The 12,029-nt window shown below is 39.8% G+C and overlaps 1 protein-coding gene across 40 annotated transcripts in view; it reads right to left on the reverse strand.

Moving 5' to 3' along the window:
- Positions 1 to 12,029, reverse strand: part of ZMYND11 (zinc finger MYND-type containing 11) — a 160,593-nt gene that overhangs the window by 43,687 nt on the left and 104,877 nt on the right. For all 40 annotated transcript variants that reach the window (XM_038390178.2, XM_043509612.1, XM_043509632.1 and 37 more), the window contains one exon: positions 8,882 to 9,041. In XM_038390178.2, the coding sequence (XP_038246106.1) occupies positions 8,882 to 9,041 (160 nt within the window). The remainder of the gene's footprint in view (positions 1 to 8,881; positions 9,042 to 12,029) is intronic.

The raw sequence follows: 12,029 nt of genomic DNA on the forward strand, positions 1-12,029 counted from the left end.
AGGAGACATACAATTCTCCCCCAAAGAGTTCAGTCACAAATTTAATTAGCGCGTTATTTTTTTTGCAAGCGTCATCAGCATGGGAGCATGTCCTCTGGAATGGTGGCCAAAGCATGAAGGGGCATACATACCTGACATGTAAATACCTTGCAACGCCAGCTACAAAATTGCAATGCAAATGCCTGTTCTCACTTTCAGGTGACATTGTAAATAAGAAGCAGGCAGCATTGTCTCCTGCACATGTAAACAAACTTGTTTGTCTGTAAACAAACATTATCTCCCATAAATGTAAACAAATTTGTTTGTTTTAGGGATTAGCTGAACAAGAAGTAGGACTGAGTGGACTTGTAGGCTCTAATGTTTTACATCGTTTTGTTTTTGAGTGCAGTTATGTAACAAAAAAAAATACATTTGTAAGTTACACTTTCATGATAAAGAGATTGTACTACAGTGCTTGTATGAGGTGAATTGAAAAATACTATTTCTTTTATCATTTTTACAGTGCAAATATTTGTAATAAAAATAATATAAACTGAGCACTGTACACTTTGTATTCTGTATTGTAACTGAAATTGATATATTTGAAAACATCCAAAATATTTAATAAATTTCAATTGGTATTCTATTGTTTAACAGTGCAATTAAAATTGTGATTAATTGCGATTAATTTCTTGAGTTAATTGCAAATAATTGACAGCCCTACTTTTTATATTTATCCTGAATCAAAGGTATCTGTTACACCCACCAGCTTCAGTGAGGTTTCACCCAGCCTCTAGCATAATATTATATTAAGATAAATCACTCCCAGAAAAGTATGGAATCACAGCTCCACAAACATAGTAAAAACAGAGTAAAGTGTCTGGACTGGCACAGAGGAAAAGGAAGAAACCAAGATGCCCATTTTCAAAACAAGTACATAAATTGCAGAGCCATGTAACAGTCATTAATGTCAACCGAAGTCACCTGGTTACACCCTTATGCACCAGTTTGAAAAATCTATTCTCAAATCAGCAAGTAACTCAAACCAACACAGACAAGCCATGGGACATGAGAACTCCAACAGCAGTCTCCAACTCCAGGACAGACAGAGTGGGTACCAATTTTCAAGACAAAATGAGACACTAACAAATTACAACATGCAGGATTGACCACTAAAAACAGAGTTTCCAAAGCTACGAAAAGCAGTAAAGATGCTCAGGGAGATATCTTACACAGTTTTACAGAGGAAACGCCTCCTCTCTCAGCTGAAGGGGTAGAGATGGATGTTCTAGAAGATTCATGATAGAAGAAAGAACTTCCCAGAAGTATGTGCTTCCTTCACACAGTCTCAAGTCCAACATGGCACTGAAACTTTAGAGACTGTTGTGATTGTGTGCAGGCACTTTCTTTCCTATGTTGTGGCAATGGACACAATAAGGAAATGAAGCACTCTTGAACCAAATGGAAAGGGGAAATAATCTGGAAAGGAAATGGAGAATAGGCTTTCTCTTTACAGCACTTTATCATGATGACATGCCTGGTAGGGATCCCTGCACAGGAGGGCTCATTGTTCCCCCACTTTACTGGAAGAATGGATGCCACTGGAAAGGCAGTTTTAATGTTGAAGGCTTTCCTTCAGACCTCTTTCATGAGTTCAGAAGGAGCACTTGTGTATGTGGTTAGCTCCATACTAAGGTCCTGCATGCCTAAAAGGGAATGGGTCTTGCCTTTAGTGTATCAGCAATTCTAAAATATCTCACCCATCAGGTAGGAATTCACAGAGTTCTACTGTGCTTCTTAAGGCCAAAATGGCTGATGCTTGGATATTCTGGGAGCTGGTGTTCAAGCCTTTAACCAGCTCAAAGGCATGGAATGTCACATCTAAAAGGATTTAACTTCCTGTCCCGACACAAGTCCATAAAAATGCTCCGGGTTCAGCATTTGCAACAGCATGGATATCACCTGCTTGGAAAATCTCTTTCTCTTCAGGTACACTAGATTTATGTGACTAAAATCCCTCTAGTAAATTGAGCCAGAAGGTCTTACATGATGGAAAAACAGAGAGTGATCTAGAGAGAGATCCAACAGCTCCAGAAATCCAGACTTCTGGGCTACTTCAGAGCTATTAGGATGACTCCATGCCTGATCTTCATAGTTTTCTGAAAGGCTTTGCCAATCAGGGGAAGGAGATGAAAGATACGTGCTAAGTTGAGGTTCCAAGAGTGAGTGAGAGTATCCACACTTCAAGTTACCAAGTCACCAAATATGAAGAACATCTCTACTTTACCATTTAACTGGGAGGCCATATGGAAAGATTCCACCTCAAGTTGACTGCTGCAGATACCATTTCTGTGACTAGATCTGGCTTCAGATCAGCCAGTGCCACGCAAGACTTCAGATTCCAGAAAACAGAGATGGCTTAGAGAAACAGGAAATTCCTTTCAACCCATCAGATAGCAGCCATGTGACACATTGTACCCTAGCAGGGCCCTCCCCAGAAAAGATCCTATCCTGCGTGGCCACCATCCAGTCAGACCAATGCTAAGAAGCCAAAATGAGAATAAGAACATGCTTACAGCAATAGTTCTAGACATGTCAATAAGGGAACGAGGCACATGCAACTGAAAGCACACCCATGCTGCAACCAAGGCTGCCTGGATCAAAGAGTTAGCTTATGCTTTCACTTTCTCTATTTAAGCTCCAAAAGGAACACTGTACTTAGCTGAGAACTACACTTGGCCCCAGAGTGGAGGGAGGTCTAGTTACAATCTAATATTAGGAAAGAGAGTCTAAAGAAGACTACATCCTGCTGAACAACAGGCTCAATCCCATTCTGCCCCTTTCTGTAGAAAGCAGTAACCAGAATTACTTGCACATTAGTGGAGGTACAAGCTGCTATAACCAGTCCAACAGGAAGGCTTGAACTGCCAGTGCTGGCCCACTGTAAAAACTTGAAGCACTTCCTATAGGCTTGGCAAGTAGGATGGTCTCTGCTTCATCCAAGACCATTTAAAACAGGTCACAACTAGAGTCCTCTTTTCTCAGAAATTGATCCCCTGCAAGTGTGACATGGCAAGAAATCATACTACTTTAACCTCACGCATTTGGCCTAATGATCAATCTTTTGGGGGTTTCCTCAGATTCTCAGAATTGCCTTGAAAATCTCAGGGCTTTTGACAATACTACAGCAATTGATCATAGCAGCTGTGAAAGTGATGGTAAAGAAAGCAGCGGGAGATTACATAAATTGATTTTGTCATGGCTTACTTGAGACTTAAAGTTATCTGAAGTCACTTTGAATAAGTAACTTTATTTTCCAGATACAAATATATAATTTCAATAATTATTTCAAATGTCAGAAAAGCCCAGAAGTGAGTTAGCAAGTCTAGATGCATTTGTACATGAGGAAAATCTCATGGTTTTCAGTTTCCTATTGTACGCTTGAAACACTGCAATTACTGAGCTGCTTCCCCCCCAAAAAGCACTCTCCACTAAACTAACACACACTAACAAGAAGGAAAAGGTGTGAGGTAAGTGGTCTGGAGTTGTGGAGGGAGGGCTGAAAAGGACAAAATGATTTCTTGCCACGTCACTCTTGCAGGTATCAATTTCTGAGAAAAGAGGACCAGAATAAACAGGTTTAGCCAGCCAAGAGAGCTGTCTCCATCTGCTGGAGGCAGCAATTAACTGAGCACAATCAGCCAGTCCCCTTTATAAAAAAGAGTGACATTTCAAGAACATTGCCTTCTTCCTGCCTCCACTGTCTGTGAAGCAGTGAAATGGCACAAAACACTATAATCCGTTGTGGGGCCTCTCCTATTTACTCCACCGGAGAATCTGGCCATTACACGACAACTTCAAACCACTCTAGTGGTGTCAACTGAGCTGCGGTTGCTAGGCAAGTGCACAAACCAGACCTTCTCCAATAACACATCTCCATTTTAAAGTAAGAATAGTATTGTTTGGCTTTATGAATAAATGTAAATTTATTTTTTAATAGAGAATCCCTCTCTATGGGCCAATTTGGTCTTATAATTGTTTAACCCTGTAGAAAAGAGTTTACATTTAAAACATTAAGAATAACCTCTAGGAAAACCATTTGTAAAATTCACAAAATGTGTATGGCATTTATGAACTGCTTTAAATCTTCAGTAAAAGGAGTGTGGGTTTTTAATAAGCATGGCACATCATCTTTAAGAACTTATCTAGAATCACCGAGCAAAATGTATTTCTAGTGTAATTCCACTGACTTCAATGCAATACATCAGGGATGATCCAGACCAATATTTTTTCAAGATACAAATGAACTAAATATACCGCCTAACATTTGATTGTTAATTCTTTTTGGCCAAGAACTGTGTTTCCATGTTGTGTTATCCATTGACAGTAACCAAATCACTGGAACTACAATCATTAAGGATTTAGACTAATGTCAAAATGTTTCCTAAATCAACAAAAGCAAGAAAACTCAGTCTTGTTAATAACAAATAATGTACTTACTTTGCATTTATATTGCACTTTTCATTTGGGGACTTCAGAGCATTTTAACTAAATAATCCTCAAAACCACTGTGATGTAGGAAATTATTATTATATGTTTATTATGTGTTACTACCATTATTAACACTGCATGTTTTGGCTAGGATTGAGAAGAGCACATGATATTACTTACCAGGCACTTGTGTTAAGAACAGAAATAATGTTTTAGCGGTGAACTGTAAAATACTATTACCTGAGTTCAGAGTTCCATATTTCTTCTGCAAAAGGTGATGACAACAATAGTGCCCAAAACAAGGCAAGGTGCTACACTGAGTTAGGCATTAGTACCATCAACTGTAGCAGGGGAAATGCAGAATTCTGAACTAAGATTCTGGCAAATAAGTAAATGAGGAAATGATTATCAACCATTTTGTTTACAACTGTATTTATGTGTAATATGAGGATGCATTTTGAAAAAGCTGCCAACTATGTTAGATCCATACCATTTGTGTCGATGCCCAGCAAACATGCAAAATGGGTAACATACCAAGGCATTACAAGTGCAATTATCCCTTTCACATTACTGATTTGTTGTAAGTACCAACTTTTAGAAATGTTGTCCACTGAGTCATGCTTTGTTATTGATTTAAGATCTTAAATAAATGTATATATATGTGAGAGAGAACATTTTAATTGATGTTTAAATCTAAATTTCCTTGTTCTTGTCAGTTTTTCAGAACACTATTGTCTTTTTAATAGAAGTTCATTTCTTTTTTTAAACATTACCACAAAAAGGTCACCTCTGATGCAAGAGCCTCACCATAACCACAATCCTTCCCTCCATGCATCTTAGCAGCTCTATTTCAGGTCTTTGCACAGTGTTTCTAAATGCACTGAAGTTTCCTTAAAGTGTTATATTAACACAGTTTCATAAAACTTCAGAGAGTACCCGTAAAGTTGTGAACCACTGATCTATGATAGAACCGTCAAGCACTGTTTGACAGAATATTTAACCCTTTCACAGAATAACCCAATCATTGACATAACATTATTAAGAAGAGCTTTACCAGAGTTTATGTCAGTCTACCCGATAGAACAATTAGACTGATACAGATAAGCAAACTAATACTGTAGGTTATCAAACAAAACCTTTTGTCCATGCATAGTAGTTGTTATGTAATCTGTATGATTTGCTTTCTTATTATTACTATTATTAATAACTTAAAAAGTGATCAGTCCACATTATGCACTAAGGCTAACATGCTCTAACTAGGTTGCCTCAGATTAGGCACATCTATCCATGGTTAAAAGAAAAGCAGTGCACCTTAGAGACTAACAAATTTATTAGAGCATAAGCTTTCGTGAGCTACAGCTCACTTCATCGGATGCATTTGGTGGAAAAAACAGAGGAGAGATTTATATACACACACAGAGAACATGAAACAATGGGTTTATCAAAGAAAAGTTCTTTTCTTTGTTGGGCCTGTCCTGTAGTAGGTGACTTCTGGGTACTCTTCTGGCTCTGTCAATCTGTTTATCATTACACAAAGTCAAACTATTTCCCCATGTTATTTCTCCCCACCACCCCACCCCCCACTGTTCCTCTGATATTCTTGAAAAGAGAAAAGGAGTACTTGTGGCACCTTAGAGACTAACAAATTTATTAGAGCATAAGCTTTTGTGAGCTACAGCTCACTTCATCGGATGCATTTGGTGGAAAAAACAGAGGAGAGATTTATATACACACACAGAGAACATGAAACAATGGGTTTATCATACACACTGTAAGGAGAGTGATCACTTAAGATAAGCCATCACTAGCAGCAGGGGGGGAAAGGAGGAACACCTTTCATGGTGACTCTCCTTACAGTGTGTATGATAAACCCATTGTTTCATGTTCTCTGTGTGTGTATATAAATCTCTCCTCTGTTTTTTCCACCAAAGGCATCCGATGAAGTGAGCTGTAGCTCACGAAAGCTTATGCTCTAATAAATTTGTTAGTCTCTAAGGTGCCACAAGTACTCCTTTTCTTTTTGCGAATACAGACTAACACGGCTGCTACTCTGAAATCTAATATTCTTGTTAACTGCTGGAATTAGCCTACCTTGCTTGTCACCATGAAAGGTTTCCCCCCGCCCCTCCCCCTGCTGCTGGTGATGGCTTATCTTAAGTGATCACTCTCCTTACAGTGTGTATGATAAACCCATTGTTTCATGTTCTCTGTGTGTGTATATAAATCTCTCCTCTGTTTTTTCCACCAAATGCATCCGATGAAGTGAGCTGTAGCTCACGAAAGCTTATGCTCTAATAAATTTGTTAGTCTCTAAGGTGCCACAAGTACTGCTTTTCTTTTTGCGAATACAGACTAACACGGCTGCTACTCTGAAACCTATCCATGGTTAGGCACCTATATAAGAGGGATGTGTGTATGCTTAGCATCTCTGAAGCTCAGACCATTTATTTGTGTTTTCATATAGATTTAGGTGCCTAAATTCAGGCCTAAAGTTTGTAAAATAGAATGGCTAAAATGACATATAAAGTAATTTTTTATACCTGGGAGTGAGTTTTCTTTGTTAACCCCTTGAAACAGTTTTCTTTTACTGACTGTGTGTGTGATGCATAGTCAGTGGAAGTCTTTCCATTGACTTCAACAAGTTTTCCATAAGTTTCTAAGGATATGTCCACACTGCAATGAAAACCCTGTGGCACCAAGTCTCAGAGCCTGGGTTAGCTGACTTACGCTCGCAGGGGTTGGGCTGTGTAGATAAAATTGCAGTGTAGATGTTTGGGCTCTGTCTGAAGTCTGGGCTCTGAGACTCCGCGAGGGGGAAGGGTCTCAGAGCCCGGGCTCCAGACCAAGCCCTAATGTCTACCCTGCAATTTTAGCACCCCACAATCCAAGTCCCATGAGCCTGACTCAGCTGACTGCGGCTGTGCTGTGAGTCTTCTATCGCCATGCAGACATACTCTTAGAATCTGATAGTACAAGGCCTGAGTGCCCTCAGTTTCTAGTGAGGTCAATGGAGTTTAGCATGTTAAGCCATTTACAGGATCTTCTGCTAAGACATTTCTGTTTGTCCAAGACATATTTTACTTCCTGTATTTGGAATGGAACAGAAATCAATATGGCTCTGTTTGTGTATAATTCCTCCAACATATATAGCTCCATTTCATGTCAACATGGCTTCTATGAGTCCTCTGTAGGGCTTATCTTTACTGCTGAGTTAACCTGATTGTTGCCCTTAATTCAAGTCCCATCCACACACAAAACCCTTAACTCATGTTGGCTGACCTGTCAGGAGATATAAACTACAGCTCGAGTTAGCACAACCCGTCAACTGCTAACACAAACATTCTGTGCTGCTAATCGCAGTTTGACGACTCTCATTTGACTAACTCAAGTGTAAATAACTTTCCTTAACTCTGCAGTGAAGACAGAGCATCTGTATGAAACTCCAATGACCTGTTATGAGTTTGCATGAGGGGGCTTGCATGATTGGGTCCAATTTTTGTTAATTAATTCCTGCTACTGAAGTAGCAGAAGTACCAGAATAGTTTGAATGTCCCATGAAGACAGTGGCCATTGTGAGACTTTTGATAATTTTTTTAAGTTACTCCATTGCTAAGAAAGGCATTCAGAATAACAATTAGCAGCATGTCTCTCATATTTTGCACCTACATATTTACCATCCTCTCTTTAAAAGCAATTTTTTAGGCAGAAAATTAGAAATATTATGAACAGCCAAGCTAGTCTTTCAACCTGATTAATTAGATTTAGTCACCGTATACATTTCCTGAACCAATTTTTGGAGGTTTATAGCTAAAAAAGTGTATAGATTTCCAGACTGTTTGCAGACATCTGGTATAACACAGGTTTTGTTATTGTTGCATTATTTTTGGGGTTGGCTTGGGGGTATATAAATAAAATTTTTCCTTTGAAAAGAGTTAATTTTTTCCCCTCAGATTAAAACACCCTCAAATCAACACTCTCCTTTTAAAATATAATCTTTTAAAAAAGATAGATTCCTTTTAGGATCACTCTGGATATCTGAAGATGTCAGAGGAGTCAAAGTGACACCAATAAGGTTTGTGTTGAGAATCTCCACATATGACAATAGGAGAGGTGAAGTTATGTCACAGAAAGGAGTAAATGAGCAAAACTGGGTAAAGCCACAGACAGTGTTCCATGGGAGCAGATGTAGAGCCCTACAAGGCAGGATTTCTATGGAACAGGGAGGACTTTAAAAAAAAAATCTTTTCAGTGCAAGATTTAAATAATAAAACTGTGCTTATGAAACATCATTTCATTGTTCACAAGTCACATCAATAGATCATCTATAAATAACGGTTAATGGAAATTCAAATAGGCTCCATGCCAACATACCAGGAAACATGATTTAATTTCTTCTAGATATTATACTCACAATCTCATCTCCTGGCAACCAGTATCCTTCTTGTTCAATACCAGCTTTTGATCCCTTACATCCCACAGTCAGGGTTTCAACAATAAGACCATCCTTCACTGCTAAGCTCAACTGACGTGTGGTCTCTTTTGGATGCATACCATGGACTCGAGACATATACCTGCACACAAAGCACAAAAGAAGTCCTTAAGTAATAGTCTTTAAATCTAAATGTTACCAATCCCTTTTTTACAGTTGGGAGTAAAAAAATATACATTTTATTTACTGATTTAGTGTCATAGCCGTTGCCAAGTTTTTTTTAACTTGTGCAATGTTACACCTCCTTCCAAACTCAGGTTGTTTCCCTAGAAGGTTCTCCACTGTGTAAGTGCTTAGAGAATTCTGAGTGTAGTGGTATTGCAGAGGGATTTTCCAAAAAGATTCTCAAAGCTGACCACTAACCAGCCACTGGTACTTTTAGATACAGGATGAACTCTCTACCTTCTGTACCAATCTAAGAGAGTATAGTGTTTTACACACTCTGAAACTGCTAGTTTCAACAATTTTACTCATACAGACCATAGTACAGAGTGCGGCTAGGAATATAACACACTGCATTAATTAATCTGAAGGAGACAGGACAATCATGAACAATGAAATATATACATCAAACATGAAACCCCAAGAGCTTCCCCAGTTATGGTAATAACTTGTCTCTTTCCTGTGCTTGAGGTTGCCAACTTGGAATGGCCACTCGCAACTACACGGGCAAGAGCAAAGAATGTACAATAGGCTATTAGGCAATTAAGTCATCTACAGACAAAAGAAATGCTAGTTAGATTTGGTCTGGCATATGAAATGTTTGCCCAAGTGTAATTTGTTATTCCCAGGCAAAAACAATGTTAACTTGAAATAAAGTAAATGATTCTCCATTCACAACAAATGCAGTGCAAGAACATTCCTAGTTTTATTTAAAAAACCCACAACAGTCCAAAATGATGTTTATGAGCCACTGCTGTTTCTGGTCTGTGTGTAGAATAAGAAGTGAGAAGCAGTCAAGTGAATGACTGAATTGTGCAGGGTCTGAGCTGTTATCAGTGGCAAATATCTGTTTTGTGTCTGTATTTTTCTAGTTATGTGTCTGTCACAGTTACAAGGTTAGTTACACTTCTGTTCCCTTTCTGGTCTCTCTGAGTGCACCCCATAAGGTGCCTTCAACTAGCCTGTGGTGCAATTCTGTAGTTCTCCCACTCTTAGACCAAACTCTGGGCTATAGTATCCAGTGCGTCAGTTGTGCTTACCGAGCAGGTCAGAGTGAGTTCTAGCACCTGCAGTTCTTCCCTTTAGGAATGTGTACCCAGTGCAAATTAGTAACAAAACAGTCCTCAACACATTTTAAACTGTGGGAACAAAGCACTTGCAGAAAAAGAATTTTAAAATAGTTGACATGCATGTCTGCCTTACCTAAAGGCTTACCATCCCTGATGGTAATCTAGGCAGGCCTAACTTCTTCAGATATCCCAGTGTCCCCGTGTCTCAGTCTCTTGGACCAATAAAAGATATTACTTCACTTACCTTGTCTATAATATTCTTACAGTGACCATCCCAATAATGAGGTCAATATACAGTATTCATAAATTATTACAGAGCAGCTCCAATTCTGTCACAGAATCTACAGTATTTGAGCTGACTAAGATCTGTGCACATCCAATTATTTTTGTTTCCCCAGGCTGCTTGTTCTTCTCATCCATCTGTTATGTCTTGTTTGTTAGGTTGAAAACTCTTGGGGTAGATTGTTTGTACAGTGTCTAGCATAGGGGTTCTCAAACTTCATTGCACTGCAACCCACTTCTGACAACGAAAGTTACTACACAGCCCCAGGAGGAGGGACCAAAGCCTGAGCTTTGTGTGGGGGCAAAGTCAAAGCCTGAGCCCTGCCACCCCTGGCGGGGGCTTCAACCCTGAGCAGTGGGGCTTGGGCTTTGGCTTCGGGCCCAGACCCCAGCAAATCTAACAACAGCCCTGGTGACCCCATTAAAACAGGGTTATGACCCACTTTGGGGTCCTGACTCACAGTTTGAGAACCACTGGTCTAGCACAACTGGGGTCCAAGCCTGTTTGGCCTTTAGGTGGTACTATTATATTAATATCAATGAATAATAAAGTTTTGGTCCATATTGAATTTATGGTCAAAGGGCCAGATCTTGTGTGGCTTTATGACCCCAGCCTCTTCTACCCTACACTACTTGACAACATATGTCCAAGCTCTAGGGGGAATGGGGCAGGGGGAGAGGGAAGGGATGTGGGAGCCAGTCATGACAGCTCTGAATCTTCTATATGCTAGGTGAATTCCCATATGGCCAAATGTGTCTGGCTTTCTGATTCCTCTGTACTGTCACAGGAACAAGTACCCACAAGAGAATCTGCTTCAAATATTTTATTTGTAGTAACAAAACCCAGTCTTCTGCAAACTTAAGCCACAGGACCTCTGAACTTGTTTTATCACTTTATATTGTTTTAATTTTCTTTTTATTTGGTAGAAGACTACAACTGGAAGAGTTATTAGAGCTGCCTGCATAATCCAAAAACTCAGGTGGGTGACCAAGTTACCAAATGCATTTGGACCACTGCTGTGCTTTTTCCTTTTTCTCTGTGTGTCCATTTTTAATCTTCTGTGTCTTATAAGGTCATAAAGTTTAAGGCCAGAAGGTATCACCAGATCATCTTCTCCGACCTCAGTAAAGTCTCTTTTCAGTCTCTCTCTTCTTTCTGTGTATCTTTCTCTTTACTTCTGTTCTCTTCCTTGCAATTAACTCTGGTTCTTTGCTCTGTGCATCTTAGGCCCGATCTACACTGGGGGGAGGGGGAGGGGGGGGGGAGAATCGATCTAAGTTACACAACTTCAGCTATGTGAATAACGTAGCTGAAGTCAACGTATTTAGATCTACTCACTGTGGTGTCTTCACTGCGGTAAGTCGACAGCTGACGCTCCCCTGTCGACTCTGCCTGCGCCTCTCGCTCCGGTAGAGTACCGGAGTCGACAGGAGAGCGCTCGGGGGTCGATTTATTGCGTCTAGACTGGACTAGACACGTTAAATCGACCCCCGCTGGATCCATCGCTGCTCGCCGATCCAGCGGGTAGTATAGACAAGCCCTCATCCTTTTGCTT

The sequence above is a fragment of the Dermochelys coriacea genome, chromosome 2, assembly GCF_009764565.3.
Source record: "Dermochelys coriacea isolate rDerCor1 chromosome 2, rDerCor1.pri.v4, whole genome shotgun sequence".
Classification (NCBI taxonomy): domain Eukaryota; kingdom Metazoa; phylum Chordata; order Testudines; family Dermochelyidae; genus Dermochelys; species Dermochelys coriacea.